Source organism: Apteryx rowi, unplaced genomic scaffold, assembly GCF_003343035.1.
Source record: "Apteryx rowi isolate R43461 unplaced genomic scaffold, aptRow1 scaffold_297, whole genome shotgun sequence".
NCBI classification, from domain to species: Eukaryota; Metazoa; Chordata; class Aves; order Apterygiformes; family Apterygidae; genus Apteryx; species Apteryx rowi.
Window position 1 is genome coordinate 129,985 of NW_020449385.1, and position 18,071 is coordinate 148,055.

General features: G+C 36.4%; 1 protein-coding gene across 3 annotated transcripts in view; it reads left to right on the forward strand.

Moving 5' to 3' along the window:
• Positions 1 to 237: 237 nt before the first annotated feature.
• Positions 238 to 18,071, forward strand: part of GABRB3 (gamma-aminobutyric acid type A receptor beta3 subunit) — a 35,080-nt gene continuing 17,246 nt past the window's right edge. Inside the window, exons 1-4 of one of the 3 annotated variants that reach the window (XM_026069449.1) lie at positions 238 to 297; positions 5,352 to 5,572; positions 11,132 to 11,214; positions 12,351 to 12,488. In XM_026069449.1, coding sequence (XP_025925234.1) covers positions 286 to 297; positions 5,352 to 5,572; positions 11,132 to 11,214; positions 12,351 to 12,488 — 454 coding nt within the window. In that variant the 5' untranslated portion in view covers positions 238 to 285. Of the gene's footprint in view, positions 298 to 4,078; positions 4,091 to 5,351; positions 5,573 to 11,131; positions 11,215 to 12,350; positions 12,489 to 18,071 lie in introns of those variants that run through there. The other 2 variants (XM_026069448.1, XM_026069450.1) reach the window with 2 other exon arrangements.

An 18,071-nucleotide genomic window follows, 5' to 3' on the forward strand; every position in this document is an offset into this window, starting at 1 on the left:
TCAACAGAAAAACATAACGGATAGTGTTTGTGTTTAATAGGAAAGACATCGAACCTTTCAGAACATTTTGAATGCTCAGAAAAATATGTAGTTGCTCATCTTAGACAACTAAATAGTGCTGCTGGTAAATTCTGACTTCTTAAGGTTGGCCTCTCTGAATATGGCATATGTGTGTATGCATCTTATTTCTCAGGTCTTTTCTGTATATAGTAGGAGGAAAGACTTACAGGTGTTTTGTCAAAGCACAGGATTCATGAGTTTGGCTGTGCAACTCACTTTGAGCTGATGAGGAAGAATGTAACTCAGTCATATCAGTGCTGCAAGAATAGCTCCTTATTTTACAGCAGCCTTATCTAATTTTGAAGTTATGTGGACGGCAAGGGAAGGAACCTTGAAGTTATGTGGAGACTAGGGGTTGGATTTTCAATATGTCTTTTTATCCTTTGAAATAGTGATTTGGTGATCTTTACTAGTGCATCAAAAATAAATCATCCAAAAGCTGTTGGAAGTAATTTTTCTGTAGGTCAAGAAAACAAGGGTATGAATTTACATCCAAATACAAATCTAAGACAGTAATCTGCGTTCCAAGCAGGTATAAGGTTGTCCTCCAGAGCACTGGAATAGCTATTTTTCACATAACTTATTTCCAGTATTTTCAATAATTTCCAATATATTTTTTTATTTTGCATTAATAATTGCTTATAATTAACCACCATATTAACATTATTCCATCATAATTATTAATTATAATATTCTGTTTATCAGTCATTTTGAAGAAACGTAATGTTTTTAACAGCTAATAGATAACTTTAACATCCTTGTTACATAACACACTAAGACTGTAAACATTGATAGTCTATTTTAGAGGATTATTGCCCCTGTAATGCTGTTAATTTTATTTTAATGAGCAAACACTATTTTTTAAATTTTCTTTCCTTTTATTGAGTGCAGGAGAGAAAAAGTAAAAATAGCTAACTCTGTAAAAGAAAACAAATTATTGTTTGCTTTTAATATTACAGCATATTAGTATTTATAGATTATTAATCCTATAGTTAGTGCATTAGGTACTGTGGAATAGTATAATATAATACATTTTGATTGTCTGAAATGGCTTTGTAGTTAATTTATAGTTGTATTTCCTGCATGATATGTTAAGTCCATGAAGAGAGAATGCCATGTAGAAAATGCTTACTAATTTCTTCGTATGCAGTTGGCACATGTAATGATATTTTTGAGTCCATATCATTCTTCCTTAATAGGTGCTGAAATCACAGATAATACACATGAAGAGGACAGACATACTGTACTCTTTTAAAGTTGTGATACCTTTTTACCATTGTATCTTGATGATTTCCCAAATATTATTTGCTGTTTGCTATTTGTCTTGTGTTTTCTTTTGCTCTTTTTTTCCCCAGGGAAAACTATGTTTAAAAAACAACAAAACTGCATGTGTACCTTTCCTTAAATTAGTAGCAGCACACTCAGAGATACATCTCTTGCAGTGATAGAAAAAGTCAATGACGTTTGTCATGGTTCTTTATCCTTGTAGGATGAAGTTCCATGGTCTTTGAACAGCCCATGGAAAAAAGCTCTTGGTTCCTGTGCAGTCAAGCTTTTTCCATTTTGAGGATATTTCTTGTGTACTCCAGAAGTGCCGTGTTCGTCCTTCTGTCAGGGCTTTGAGGAATTTTGTTAGCATTGTAGCCCAGAAGCACCTAATACTGTGAAGAACTGGGGAGAAGGGGTAGGGAAAGCGGGACCTTGAATGTGGTATGGTGTTGTATTAAAAATAAATATCATGATTTATGAAGGTCTTTGCTGCTGAGGAAATTGTCTGCTGCTCTGTGCAGTAGTTAGAATTTCCTAAAGCTGGCAGCTCTGTGTCCTCTTCGACAGACAATAGCACCCTGATACGGTAGCTGCAGTGGGATTAATCTCTCTCAGCTTTAGACATCTACCCTCTTGACCTCTATATCTGAGCTAGTCATCTTAAGCTCCCCTGGAAGAAGACAAACCTTGATAAACTTTCTAGGCTACCTAGGAGTAAAAGTGCATTTTCTCATCTTACCTACCAAATATCTTGTGAATTTTTTCCAGGCCACACTCAAAGCCATTTTAGCATTTCCTCTGGCATATAGAAAAGGAGAAGACTTCCTTTGTAGGTACAGAGCCTAGCAATTAAGCTAATCAGATAATGAATACTGACATTGTTATGGGTTTTAATAAGCTTTGTTGCCAGCGGTGACTTTGGTAGAACTACCCTAAGGAGCTGGCCTTTGCTGTTCATTCCTTTATCACTCCTTGCACAACCAAGCAGTTTCAGCATGGGTCTATTAGAAGAGTTTGCCAATTCTTTTGCTTTGAGCTGATCAGAAAAAGGGTGATGGTGAGCAAGTATGGTTCGTGTTTGTTCTTTCTATCTCATCATTTTCAGAGCAGACCATACTGGCAGRGCACAAATACGCAGTGATCCTTCAAGGTGTATGGGAGCACATGTGCTTTCTGGSGCATAAGAGAGCTCTGGGAGATATTCTGCCTCTACTGTGTCWGTTGTTCAAAGTCCAGGGAGTGGGGTTAGGCAGACATTTCAGTGCATCTGGATAGTATGTAGGCATTGCAGAAGATGCTGCTTAAGCATTTTGCTCAGTAGATACTGAGTGAAGAACTGGGAAGGGGCTGATATTTCACATGTGGTACTGTACTATTATCAAGTGACTAGATGGAGTATCACTACTTACAGTACATGAAAATGTAGTCATATACATTAGTATGCATATAGAGAGATATTTTTATTTAAGTTAGGATGAAATAAGAAGTGAAGGATAATTGAGAAACTACTGATGAAATTTGTACCTTAAAAAGTATTTTGGAAGTTTGTTTTTCAGTCAAGACGCTGAAAATTCCTGATGTTTGTTAGATGTTGCTGTTTCTGCATGCAATTTGTAAACTCCTTTCTCTGTCATTCCCTGACACAGTAAATTTTAGTTGAATAAACAAATATAATGACAGAATATTACTGCTTGTATTGTTACATATGTTTCACTTAGCTAGTTAATTACTCCATTCGTTAGCTGTTAGCATGTATTTTATTTAATGCCAAAGGAAAAAGGAACTTAGCCTAAAGCTCTTTGGTGTTCAAATGTACTGCTTCCATTGTATTTTAGTGCTAGCAGGATCCACTTATTTCAGTGCAATACAGTGACACCCTACTTCTTTATTTCAATTTTGATTATTTTAATATATGTTGTGCATTTCTACATAGTGAACTTTTGGTCTATTGCATATGTGCTCACTGCTTTTATAATCCCCAATTTCTTGACATTGATGTACAAAGCATTATAAAAGCCAAGCACATAACAAATTTTAAATATTAATAGAAACAAGCTTTAACTGAGCCAGAACTGAACTGGTGGAGAATATTCATTCTAATGCATCAGTGTCAGAAAATTGGTTGCACAGAGCATGTGGAGAGATGTGATCTTCCTGATGTGCTAATGGGAGCGAGGGATGTGCACTAAGTGTAGCACATACCTTGTTCACTGATGAGCAGTAATGATTAGTCCTGCCAATGAAAGCTTTCAACAAAAAGATTGGAGCAAGTTTTTCTGAGCAGTCATGTCAGATTTGGGTTTTAAAGAATGAGCTTACACTCCACTGGTTCCACAAGAGCTCCTTTTCTCCCATTAGTGGGTCCTTTTGTTTTCAAAGGTCTCTTATTACTTTCCAAAAAAGGGAACAGCTTGTCCTTGATATCTATAATGATATATTTTCTAAGCAATTAAAATTGATTTCTTAAAGCTACAGCAGCTACCTCCTTAAAGAGAATGAATCACTAAATAAAACCCCACAAAGGCTCTGAATGTGAAAGGCATTCTGAAGTTCCATTTGATTTCAAGGAAAGGCTTTAGGGGCTGAGAGAAGCACAGGCAGGATCGATGCCTGAAATTGGGCCGTTTCCACGTGAAACCCATTACAGGAATGGACCATTCCCAACAGTCGTACTTAGAATCACTGAGCATCCTTTTCCCAAACAAGCAGCAAGCCTGAGGGGTTTTGTATCACCAGCTTGTAGAAGCAGATGCAAATGCAGGTATCCTGTGGCTTGCACACCTGCTGCTAAATATTTAAATGTGTTTGGAGATCACATAAATTTCTCAGTGTTTCATGAAGGATTTTATTGTTTAATGCACTTCTATAATTTGAAAATCAGGGTTTTAATGACCTGTACTTAACAGCCTCATTTTTTTTCACTGTAAAACATGGCATTATCAGACCTAAAAGCAATATTTTCTTTAATTTTAAACATTCATTTCCGTATGTAAGAAAGTATTATTTTCAGATGCTAACCTATTTTATCTCATGCATTAAAAAATAAGTCTTCTAAAAATGAAATGTCCTTCCAAACTTTAAAAGTTATGAGGGAAAGAAAACATGAAGATTTCTCTTTTCTAACAGGAAATTTTGCTATCAAATTCATATGATTTTTTTTTCAGTTTTGCTGACGCTTAACTTTGAAATGTTCCTGTATGTTTTTATACTCTTTTATAATACCGTAACACTAACGAATGAGGCATATTGTCTAAGACTTTTCAGAGTGTTTCAATGTAGCTTTATTAAGACATGGCCAAGTCAAATGAGCAAATTCGGAAATAAAAGAAAGATTTTTAAAACAGATGTTTAAAGTTAAGCTTCTATATCCATCTTTAGGCTCTTAAGTTAGTTATCAGAGCTCTTAGCAGACAGCATAGACCTTTATTTACAAAATTATGAAAACTGAACACTTGTAGGACTTGCACTACAATTTACTATTTGTTTAACTCCTGGTGTAGCCTATTAATGAGAAAATCTTTATGTCACTGCAAGATGCAGTTTCACATAAAGGCACACATATAAATAGCATCTTTCCAGCTTACTCTCCAGGTGTGATTTTGAATGCTACTTTAAATTGTTTGGAATGTTTTTCAGTTCATCTGTCAGTTTTAAAAATGGGAAGGATGGCAAAATTTACTGATTATTTAGTTTACCATTCCACAAACATATAATTTCAGGTAATTTTCAGGGGGGTAGGTACATGGAAGAAAAGGAGGAGCAGGACAAAAGATACCAATAATAGCTGAATTTCTTAAGATTTTGAAACACTGCTTAAACCAGAATGGCTCTTGAATTATTAAAATTATTTAAAAGCTCTTAGAAATATTGAGTATTTTAATTAATCATTATTTTTGCACGACAATATTAAAAATACATTAAACCAAGCCAACAAAATTAGCTAGCAACAGAAAAAAGAGATTATTTTTCCAGTTACGCAAAATATGATTGACTGTTGTGATCCTTTTTTTTCCCCTCACCAGGATTATACTTTGACTATGTATTTTCAACAGTACTGGAGAGATAAGAGACTGGCTTACGCTGGCATACCTCTCAACCTCACGCTTGATAATCGAGTGGCAGATCAACTCTGGGTGCCTGACACTTACTTCTTAAATGACAAGAAATCATTTGTGCATGGTGTTACTGTGAAGAATCGAATGATTCGCCTTCACCCAGATGGAACGGTGCTTTATGGCCTCAGGTACTTTTGGCCCTGTACTTTTATGATGAAATTTCATACCCATTGTTATGTATTGTTGATATTTGTTTCCCAGCCCAAGGTTATTACAAACATTGTGTAGCATATTATGTAACCTTCCCTGTAACTCTGAAAGATGCCTGTAGAAAATAAATGACACACTCAGTGATGTTTCTTAATTTTGCCAGGAGCGTCTTCAGTCAGGTTTTATCTGTTTATGTAGAGTCACCATATCTGGAAAGCCCAGTGGCAGTAGAAAGCAGAAAGGCAAGCATTAATTGCAAACCTGAAAATTTCATTCAAAATGCAAGCAGTAAGACTGAACGTGGGTGCTTATGTCGTCTTTTGATGTGTCTGTAGTCTATAAAGGAAAAGAAAATCACAAATAACCCTGGTTAATTGAAAACAATCAGTTAAAACATGACTGTACGTACTTTCAGCAGTTCCTTCAAACAGGGACCAGCACTGCAATGTTTTATATTTTAATGCAGAGGTACAAAGTGACCTTACACTATCCTACTCTCTACCTATTTTAGTCTTGACCTGTGCTTCTTCCCCCCCCCAATAGCTTTTATGGTTAGGAATGACAAAAAATCCTTCACTTAATAAACATTGTTACACGAGCAAGAATCTTAATGGAGACTCAGTAGTATCAAAACATCCTTCTGTTTGGACAGGTTATCCATTTGCTTCAGTGGTTCAAACTATACCAACAAAACAAGTCTTTGCCAGTGTAAGTGTATTTCCATCATAGGAAGTTTCTTGTATTTTTAAGCACAGATAATACTCAAGACTGCTGCACATGGCAGTGCAGGACAAAAAAGGCCTAGTATAAAAGTGAATCAGGTCTGAAAAGTGGTGTAGATGGGTTATATTTCTTGTATCATTATTTTATCTGCTTTTGTTTTTTTATCAGCAGGTCAGTTTTTTACCTGTCTTGAGTCTTGACCCCTCACCTCTTGAACTCCTATTATATACTATATATGAGCTATAGTTAGATGAGTCTTTCTAGACAAAATTAAAACAGACTCAGCCTATTATGAAGCCTTCAAGAAGCCCAGTATGTTCAGGAAGTGATGTCTTCAGAACTAACTGTTTTTAGCAAAATGAGGCTTTCATATTGTATACTTTGTACCCAATACTGAATGCTGCAGGTGCTTAAATATCAAAAAATGATGTAAGATCTTTTTGTTCCCTTTACTCTGTCTCAAGAATCATCCCCACAAGCAATGAAATAAAAAAGTTACGTAGATTAGAGCTCTTGTAATCATAACATTGTAGAAAAATCTTTCTGTCACGCTCTAAAAACATTTAAAGTCTTTCAGGTGAAGATTATTTGTCATAAAATAGTGTATTTGAATAAGTTAGCTTCYCCTTCTGCAAAATGTGAATGTCCACAAGCAGATTACACTCTACTTGATGTGGCAATCTTTTTCCCATTTCCTTTCTTCTGGACACAAGCAATATTCATGGTCAGATTTTGCTGCATGTGAGGGAGAGTGGCTGCTTAATGACGGATAACTGTCTGAAATTAAATCTTGGCAAAATACGGGACGCTATTATAAGAAGGAAGAAAATATCTGTGAACGTTAGCTCCCTTGATCTAAAGACTTTAACTTTGCATTGCTCTACTGCTATACTAACTTCTTGTGGCTTCTGAATATCCAAATGACATTGGCCTCAAGATGCTGTCTGGAGACAGTGATTCATACTGTGGGTTGAGAACCAGAACCTGGAGTTTTTCATATGTGCTGCAAAACACATGATCACTGAGAATAAAAAGGCAAAATTTAGGGGGCACAACAGATTATAGAGTATCCACTGAGCAAAGCAGATCCTCAAAAATATATGTAATGAAAGTGATTGCTAGGCTACACCGGCTCTGTATTCTCTTCCAAACAACTTAGAATTTTTCATCGTTTTGAAAGACTTAACCTTCAGTTTTCTCAGGTTTATCTCTACCTCAGAGAAGGCAGTTTGCTGCAACAGCAAAAGTCTATGAAAATGGGTGAATGGGTCTGTAGCTTTTTGAAGTTCAACCCATTGCAGGGGAATTTTTTGCTTTGAGCATTATACTGACTTTGTCCCACCTTGTTGATAGCAATATAGAAGGCATATGACTATACAACAGATTTGTTCATAATAGAACAACACAGAGATAATGACATTTATATGCTGGGGTTCAAAAATAGAGTCTTTCTGACTGCCTGCGTGCTTGCCGTATATAGACCTATTGTTCTCAGGCACCACAATGCTGAATGTTATAAATAAAGAGAGTGGAGGAATGTTTTTTTTTTATCTGAAAGGATTATTCACCTAGTTATCACCCGTATATAAAACGTGATGGATGTTTGCAAGGTGAGGAGGTTAGCTGTGATGGGTCAGACAATGCAACTGGACTCAGTTCTGTTTGTTATCGGAAGAATGCATTTCTGCATCAAGATGAAAAGAGGATCATATTAGCCATCCGAACTGTGACCCTGTCACAAAAGAGTATTTATGTTGCTTAAACTGATTTAAACTGTAAACATATCATTCTGTCATTGTTTATGCAGCATCACCTAGCATTTCATGCAATGTATCAATATAAATTAAGGTTATCAGTCCAGCAATAAAGTAGCAGAAAAAGATAAGAGAAACCACATACAGAGAACAGATATCTGGACTGGGGAATTTTAAACAATCAAAAATATTTCTTTTGTGTATTGCTTTCACCCAAAATGCATGTGTATCTGTGTTCAGCTTTATCTTTGTCTGGCTCATGTAATTGTTTCTCTGTCACTGCTGTGATGATGAGTTCTTGAAACCTTGTTGTCCTGCTGTGCCAGGCAGCATCCCATCCCATAAAAAATAAACCTATTCTTTTCAGGAACATGCACAAGGCTGAGCAATTAACATTTGCTTTCAGTGAACATTTGTGCAAGTTGCACTTGTTTGCTTGAAATTTCATTCAGAAGGGAACTGCAATAACTTACTTTGAGTAAATGTGGTAGCTATTTCTACCCATATCTATCTATATTTTCTTTTTTTAGTAGATCTCTATGAAATTAAAAATACACATTTTGCAGTTGTGTAAGCCAGTCCTTGGAAAGAATGTGCAGCTAATGGTACTGGAACTTGTCAAACAACCACTGTGCTACATGGACAGGCTAAAATCAAAACATGTTCCTAAAAAATCATAAGGCAATTAATATGTTGAATGCAAGTTTGCAAGCTGCATAATTTTTAATAAATCTGACAGATTAATCATTTATAAATGCATATTTATGTATAGGTGGCATTTAAAACTAATTATACAACATAACAGTTGGAATTCCTCATACCACCCTCACGCTTGCATCAATTTAGCTCATTTGTATTCTATTGCAGGATCTTAAATGAGCCGTAGTTCATTATAGTTGAATGTGCTAAAACATGGGATAGAAACCTCATGGTAACAATGTCCAAGTGTGCCTGATCGCTTTACTTGGAGCACAATTATCAGTTGACTCAGAAGCAAGATCATTTGATTGCATAATCAGTATGGCTTTGTAAAGATGATAACTGCTAACTTTTTGTCATTTAATATGCTCATCAGTGATAACAGATTTAAGGTTAGGTTTTCTCCTCTAAGATCCTAGGCTTAGCTAGAGCTGCTAATACTGGAGAGACATTCATCTCCATAACTAATAGCCCTGCGTCTAGCACCTTGCTTGAGGGTTCGGAAGGGCACTTGCAATCATTCAGTGTAGAGAAAACCACCTGCTAAACCACAGAGTAGCTGAGAAATTGCTGTTTGCAAACTATTCCAGCCCACTGGGACATGTGTCAACAAAGGAACCAGAGCATCTGCCAACAGGCAGCTTGAGGCCCAGGTAGGAGGGCTGACCTAAAGTATCCTCCTATAATACAATACTTGGTACCTAAAAACTTTGGAGGCTAACATAGAGGTCATTCAGAGGACAGCCCAAAGTGGACAGCAGTGATGGAGGCATGACCATGCCATAAGCATGGCTGGGAAGGACAAAGACCAGTTGTATGCCTTTCTCACTGACTACCAGTAGGAAAGCAAATGAGAAGATATGCTGAGTAACGGATCCTTGAGATTTTCCTTCTCCTGGCCCATCCATTGCCTTTGTGGTCATACAACTGTCCCTGTGCAAGGAAATTATAATATTTTCTTGCAAAAGGACCTTCTACAGTCCTATTCCATCTTCTATTGTCCTACGAAATAGTTCTAATGATCTTACTCCCTTCCTTTGGGTATTATGTGAAGATATCCACCTGAAATAACTTACATGCTAAGGATAAGCATACTTCCATTTCTATTCTGGGAGAATTAGATAAGACATTCATAATAACAGCAGGGGTTTTTAGTGTGAAAGAATTAAAGAAAGGCACATAAACAGTTTCCTCCTCCTGAATTTCAAACTAGTCTACCAAATTCAGAGCCTGTCAGTTAGGAAGTTAAAGAGATTAMATAGAAAGTTTCAAAACTGAGAAAACACATGGACAAAACCTTAACACTGAGAGTTCCAGTTTTTAGAGGTATATTTAAAGGATTTCTCTTCTTGTATTGTTAGCATAAATTTTTGCCAGAATGGACTATGTTTAGGAATTAACTGTGTACGGGGTCCGTGTCTTGTTTATATCAGAAAATGATCAGTGAGGAATGGGCCTACTCAAACACAGAAGATAATTTATGATAAAGAAAATGATACACAATAATGTACATACTCTTGGTGAAGGCTACGATTCAGCAAAATCTGAATCACTGAAATCACTGAAATATACTGAAGATGAACCATGAGCTACTATGAATGGTTATATCTGTCTAAAAGTTAGTACAAATATATAAAGCCATTAATTTAAAAAAAAGTGCAAATGCTGTGTGCCAGCTGTAAATATAATTGTTTTTGTTGTGTATGTGTATTGTTGGCTCTTACTTATGACACACAAGAGCTTGATGAAAAATGTAGATTATCAATATTGAAATGTTTTCAAATTCATCTTGATTTTGCTAAATCGCCTACACTGGAAATAGAAAAGCAAAATTATATTCTGATTTTGGGGGAAAATTTAAAATTCAGTATGACTCTTCATTATAAAATCCCCTTCAATTAAATTTTGAAAAGAAGAGAAATGTATTTGTCTTTGAAACAACTTGGACTTAACAACTTCTTTTCAACATTGCAGTTTACCTATTTTTTTTCTACCAATGCTGCAGAACCAAAAAATCATTTATTCACACAACTCGAATCATTTTTGACATTTGTAGCAGACTTTTATCACTTCACATTTTCTTATATAAAGTCGTATCGTTTAATCCCAGCAAATGTTTGTATATATTTACATGTGCAGATAGGTCTATTGAACCCCAAATGGACTGGTCACATAACTGTGAGTTACAGTGAGTTGTTCCATTTAAATCAATGTAAACACTCTTGTAGTAAGCTACTACTCGATGTAAAACCATGGACCAGATTCTCAATTACTGTAAGTCGTTCTTCAAACAGTCCTCACTTTGAAAAATACCCTGGATTATTGGATGTATGGTAATTTTGTTTGATGTTTGTATTTCAGAATCACAACCACTGCAGCTTGTATGATGGACTTGAGAAGATACCCATTAGATGAACAGAACTGTACTCTGGAAATAGAAAGCTGTATGTACATAAGAAGATGCATGTAAAACATAGTTCAGATGTGGTGCATTTTTCCTTTAATGCRGCTTTAGAATAGTTACACTGCTGTCTTTAACCATTAAGTAAATCGTGTAATTAGCACCCTTTATATTTTTTTACTTTTTGCTTATTTGACAGTTTTTAATATATAAGGGGTCATCCATTTCTGGTTTGCAAATGTGATATAGAAAAATGGGTCTAGGACAGAATGAAGCAATTTATTGCTCCAGAGGCAGTGACTGGATGCTTATCTTCAACACGAGAGAATGAATGTTCATATTTTAATCGGATTCATTTGAAAGACAGCAAACACTGTGGTACAATTTTCTTTTGATGTGCTTTATTATGCATGGATGGTCTTGCTGCAGGACCCCCTGGGCCTTCAGATAGGCTCCATTTATGGTTTGGAATTCTGTTCTACACAGAAATAGATTCTCTCTTCAACCTAGTCATATCCTATAACTGGAATATTCAGATGTATGTTTGTGTTTCAAGAGCTCCTGCTCCATTTCTGCTACTGGCTGAAGGTTGTGTGCCTTATACAGAAAATACCACTACATATTATTATGCTCTTGTGAAAATTGTATTCAGCTGGAGTCCTCCACTGCAGAAGCTAATGGTGCCACTCACACTCTTTAGTATGAGTGGAAAATATCTGCCCAACTATGCTTGTCCGCATTCATAGAATAATCCATCTTTTTCTGATAATTATTGGCATGAAAGTGCACTTGGTTTTGGTTCTAGATGGATATGATGTCTTAATTCACACTATTCTGTGGTCTTGCAGATTGCAATCAGCAATCCCTGAAACTGGTAATGCGTGGTATTTTCTGGCTCATAGGGGCCATTCATCCTTTGTGGATTTCATGAGAATGATACTGAAAAAGAAGAAAACAGAGTAGTTAGCCTCAGATTTCTGTGTAGATTGTAATGGAACAGCTCTTCAGGAGAGCCTCTCAGAATGCTAGCATACCACAGACATACATACCTAAATACCATACCCCATTCCAGCTGTTCTAATTCTTTAATTGTCTCAAATGACAAACCACCTATATTGTGTCTGAAGCTCCATTAGATTCTGCCGTTTTTTCCACCTTGTTCTCATGCTTTGTCTGCAGATGGCTATACAACCGATGACATAGAGTTCTATTGGAGAGGTGGAGATAATGCAGTCACTGGCGTAGAAAGGATTGAACTTCCTCAGTTCTCCATTGTGGAATACAGACTGGTGTCAAAGAATGTTGTCTTTGCCACAGGCAAGTATTATCATTTGCCTACTCAATACTTAATTTCCTTGTGTACAACCATTATTACTTTATTAATCATTATCACATATAGTCTTAGCGCTGTGTTCAGTGTTTGGCTAAAGAAATGACTTACTTCATAAAGCCTTTTTGCAGAAATCCATGAAATAGCTTTTCTTGATGCATTTTTCTGTTTCTTTCTATGTGTCTGTGCGTGTGTGTGTGTGTGTGCACCATACTTAACCAGGTGCCTAAATTTCTATGATTTAAATAAATATAAAGTCATTCACCTCTGAATCATCAGTTTAACTGTAGCCTACAGGGTTACTGATCATACAGAGTATGCTATGGCATTCTAGGTCAAAAAGACATATTTTTGAACACCTCCCCACAGCTTTTCAGGGCATGTTTGTTTTGTTGTTGTACAATGAATGTAATGCCTTTTATATCTCAATTTGTACTGGTGTTACTAAATAGTAGTGTGTGCATAACCAATGCTTTCTGTCGTCATTGTTAAGATGCTAAAAATTAAATCTCTGGGTTGCCTCCTTCTTGTTCCCTTGAAAAAGTAGTAAGAAATTCTGGTACCTCACAGCACTGGACATCTTCAGATGACAAAAAGCGCAGCATGGATTTACATGCTTGATATTAGACACCAGCATATTAACATGTTGCTATGTGTGACAAGACCAAAGCAACACAGAAAGTCATCAGCAAGTGGGGACAACTGTTTGGGACCTCCAGATTTTCAGTCCAAAACAGACARTGGAAATGCGCTGTTCCTTCTATCCCAGAGCACTAGAACAAATGAAGCACAGCTCTGTTATGTTTAGCAGCATCACTTCATCCATTCTTTGGACACAGCATCTGTTTCAAAGTACACAGAAACACTAGTTATATTTCAGAACAAAATATAAATATTGCTGGAAGTGAAAATAATATTAGGGGTATTGCCAACTGCTGCCATCTTTGGTTATCATTGCRAATGGAAGCTTTTTTTTTTAATTGTCTTTAGCAGAAAGAAAAACAGATACTTTAATCCTCTATCTCTCCCTTTTGCAGCTGGTGCCACCTTTGGCAGTCAGGGCCCTCCACAGGACTGGAGGTAGTTTTGTAGAGCAGCAGGACAACAATGACAATACAGAGAATTTCATATTTGGGATGTTTTGATGACAGTCCAAAGCCACTTTTTAGTTCAGAATGAAATATTTCAGTAAAGAAATGATTTAGTAATTTAGAGATGAGAGAGATCTGTTAAATTCAGGAAAAAAAGAAATCCAAAGAGCTATGAGACAAATATAAAGAAGAATGAAGAGCAAATAAAAACTAGGGGTAGACATTCATATGGCTAGCGAAATACTCAGAATCATAACAGTTCTTTCCAATAAATTTTTGGAAGGAATATAAAATCTCATGCTTCAGGGTTTAAGACAGCTTGACACTAGGGACTAGGATGAGACTGTTGTGGAGAACAGACTACTCTGTTTCTTGTACCATTTTCTGAAGCATATATTTTTTGTCACTCTTCAAGACAGGATACTGCATCTACTGTTGTTTTGGTACAGGATATAAAAAATATGAATTATGACAAATATTTCTATGCAAGGGAATCATCACATTTTTTTTCTCAATGCAACACATCTAATGCTAAGTCTGAAACTTGCTAGTCAATCTGACAGATAAAGCCAGCAGAGTCCCTTCACATTTCTTCTCAAGACCCTCCTTTCTTATGTTCCTGATAATTAGGGCCAGTTTCTATATTTTTGTGGGAAGTAAGTCTGGCACGCTTTTTTTTTGGCTTTGAGGTTATTAGAGTCTCAAGGGAAGATATTAGTTCTTTGAGTGCAATATCTTAGTGAACATTTCAGAGATTTCAATACAGTTGCACTTTGATTGTGTAAAACTAAAAGAAGACTTCAGAGTCATTCCATAAACAGCTTTTGGAGTAGTTATTTCTCCTATTCTCCATGAAGGAGCAGTACTGTATAATCTTGTATAACTTATGCAAATGGAAAAATCTGTTCCCATAGTTACTACTAGGAAGAAACTGTAAGCATGAAAAAAAATTTTGCTATTGACACAAAGCTGGGAGGAATGGTAAGAATACTGGAGGAACTGCAAGTGTATTGAAGCCTAGCATTGGAGTTAAAAATGATCTTGCCAAATGGGCAAAATGGATCTTAAAAAAACCTATAAAAGTCAATGGGGACAAGTAAAGACACAACTATACAGCTAATTATACCTATGCAAATTCAGGAGGGGAAATAACTGGTTAGGCAGGATTTTTGTGTGTAGAGTTGTGGGGGTTATTGTTGATCCCAGCTTGGACGTGAGCTAATGATATCTTGTTTGGGAAGAAACAAAYGATCCTACAAGGAGTCTGACTTGCACTGCTAAGGCCTCAGCTGAGTAGCATTCTTCAAGAAAGTTGTGGACCAACAGAAGGCAGTCTAGGAAAAAATAGCAAGAATAAATGGAAGTCTAGCAAATGTAATCTGTGAGGAAAAAAAGAGAACCATGTGTGGTTGTGTAGAGAATAACACGGGAATAACCTGTTCTATTTATCCATGATGAATAGAACAGAAAGTAATTGCTGTGAAACTGCTGTGAAAAATAATCTGGTTTGACTATCCTTCTAATGGCAGTTGAAGGCCATAGAGGCTACCTTAAAATGTCTCAAATGGCACTAGATGCCTATGTGTCAATCAAGMCCCTAGTCAAATCGGTGCTGTCAGTGAAGGCTAAAGAGCTATTCATCTCTTGAACACCTCTATTTTATCAACTGAATATCTCCTAGGACACTATTCAATTGCCTTTACATAGGTATCTGGTACCACTTGAGATTCTGTGGCACATCCTGCTTAGCAATTAGGCAGCCATTCCAAAGAGTCTTAGAGTCCTGTGTCTTATGTGCCAGTCCATTGCATCAGTATTAATTACTTAATTGTATTACTTAAGTCCTAGTCTTCAGTATCCTAAGGCATCTCAAATGGCATTAGACACCTGTGTGTAGGTAATTGAAGCACACCCTTAGAATCAGCTGGCTGTAAATCTAGGTCTCCATGGTTTATTCTGAGAGCGTAGACACCTTCCATATGTAAATACCTCTACGCAAACATCTGAAATTAAATGCTTGAGTCAGTGAGCTGAATTGCCCTCCTAAATGATAGTTAAACAGGAATCCTAAGAAACTGAGCAGGAGTGGGGAAATATAACACACAGCCTAAAAATTTCAAGATTCATAGCAGTTAGAGCCAGATTAGCAACCTGTTTGTAAGAGGAAGGTAGTCCTAAAAGGTTTGAAAATTAATTATTTAGCATATTCTGAAAAATCAATCTGTAAAGTACATTTCCAATTAGCTGAAGAACTTTCCCTGAAGAACAGATTAATATAAAAATTCTGTAACTGACCAACTCTGTTATCTTGGTTCATACTTGGATAAAACAGCAAGAGACTAATTTAGCCTTGGAGCTAGATATTTCAGCTTGCTAGCTTTTAATGAAAATGAAACAGAAACAAGTAATTACTTTTTACCAAGTGCTTCAATATATGAAGGAGGAATATTTGCAGCTCGGTTATTGATTAAGTATTTGTTTTCATGTCTGCATTCTCAATCCTGTGGTTAGATTTAAATATTGAAGGCCAAATTCTGCTGTTCTTGTACTATTTAAATTATMCTGGAGACATCCACATGTTATATGATGCGAGAGGAAAGGTAACAAATCTGGTCTTTGGACAGCACCACTGTTCTTTAGGCAAAAAGCATATTTTGATGGAATGTTAACAGCTAGAATTTTCTGGTAATTAATCTCTAAATGTACGGAGCTTTAACTGACAAATCATTATCCAAGCATAATAAGGCAAGTAACAGTGTAATTGTTGCGCTCACCAAGAAATCCATTTTTATTAAAGAAATTACACATGATGATTCCTTCTTAGGTAAATAAAGATCTGGGTTTACAATCTTTGATCCATGCAGGTGAAGGCCCACCCCGTTCACTTAGCTTTAGTCATCCAGATAAAGAGGGGAAATAAGCTGCATTCACAGGAGTGTTCCTTCTTTTAGGTCTTTTTTCTACAGAGCCCTGCGTTTGCTGGAAATGAGAAAGACAGCAGGGAAGGCAGGCTGGAGGCAGGACTCATAAACCAGGACTCTGTGAAGGCATAAAAGTAATACAGATGAAAGTAATACAAACTTCTATAGTCTCAGGGACAGCTACATAGCAGAAAACCATGGCAGCGTGGTATTTGTGCTGGGTGGAAGTGGCAGGAGGTAGAACTGTCTGAAGAAAACAAGACTACCAGTTCATGTTTCAGTTTCAGGCTGAATTATACAAAGACCAAATTATTCTGAAATCTTCTGAGAACCAGACTTCCCAATTTGCTGGTAGCAAAATGATCTCTTTCTCACTCCCTGAGATTCCCCAGTGCTTCCAGGGTACTTGATACTGGAACAGCCCAAGAAGAGGCATTGATTCTGTGATCGGTCTATCGAACCTGACATACTCTTGAATGAATCCTTCAGACTATTGAAGAAGCAGTATTTTATGGGAGACCTTCCAGTTATCACCTCTATCAGTGGTTTTCCCCAGACACCCAGACCAGGATAGGGCTTTTGAAAGGAAGAGATTTGTAGAGAATCCTTTCCATGGGTGGTATATTTTATGAAGTAATTTTCCTCAACAGAGCTTTATAAAGATTTCTGCCTGATGCGCTACTCCTCTTACTGCAAAGAGGTGATCATGCCTGCTAAATTTTTAGTGTATTTCGTGGCAGATGTTCCTGTTTCATTTACGCAGTCTGCAGGCTCAAGGTGGTAGAAACTGTTTCATGAGAACGCTCAATGAAAAAGTTAAGCTCTGTTCCAAAAAAGCTGACATGATTTCAAGGAGAGAGTTTGTCATTGAAAATGAAACAATGATACAATTGGAAAATGAAGGTGTTAAGCAAGCTAAAGTCTGAATGATTCTTTGCTGAGAATTATGTAGACTGCTTTAGACAATAGAAAACGTTGGTCTGGGTTCCATAATGAAATAAATTGCTCTTGCTCTATCAATATTTATCTACTTGTGAACCTAGAAGACAATGCCATTTCATTCTGGAAAAAAATATTATTGATTGAAATAATAACAACCAAATGCATCTACCAGATATTTCCTTTTTTAGTGATAGTTCTTCTGAGATGTGTTTGATAAAACAAACAAAGTGTTGTTGCATGAGGTTTGATACTCTCTGGATGCTCCTGCTGCCTGAAAACTGTATAGCGTTTTTCCTGTCACATGACCCAAAATATACCTAACTATCAGGAACATGATGAAGAGAAATCTGCAATTTTCTATTCCTTCTTTCTCTTTAAGGACATCCATCTTTCTTGTGTATACAGGCATATGTAATTTCTGTGCTCATATGCAAAAATATAAATGTAATAACTTTAAGTGGTTTGTAAATTTTTAATTGTTTATAGATCTAATCTTTCACACCTTATACATGTTTGTATTAGAATGGATAGGAAATGATCTACTCTCTAGAATGGGAGCCTCATTATGTTCAGAAATGTTTTTTAGAATATTGACTATAAATAGAGATTTTTGAAG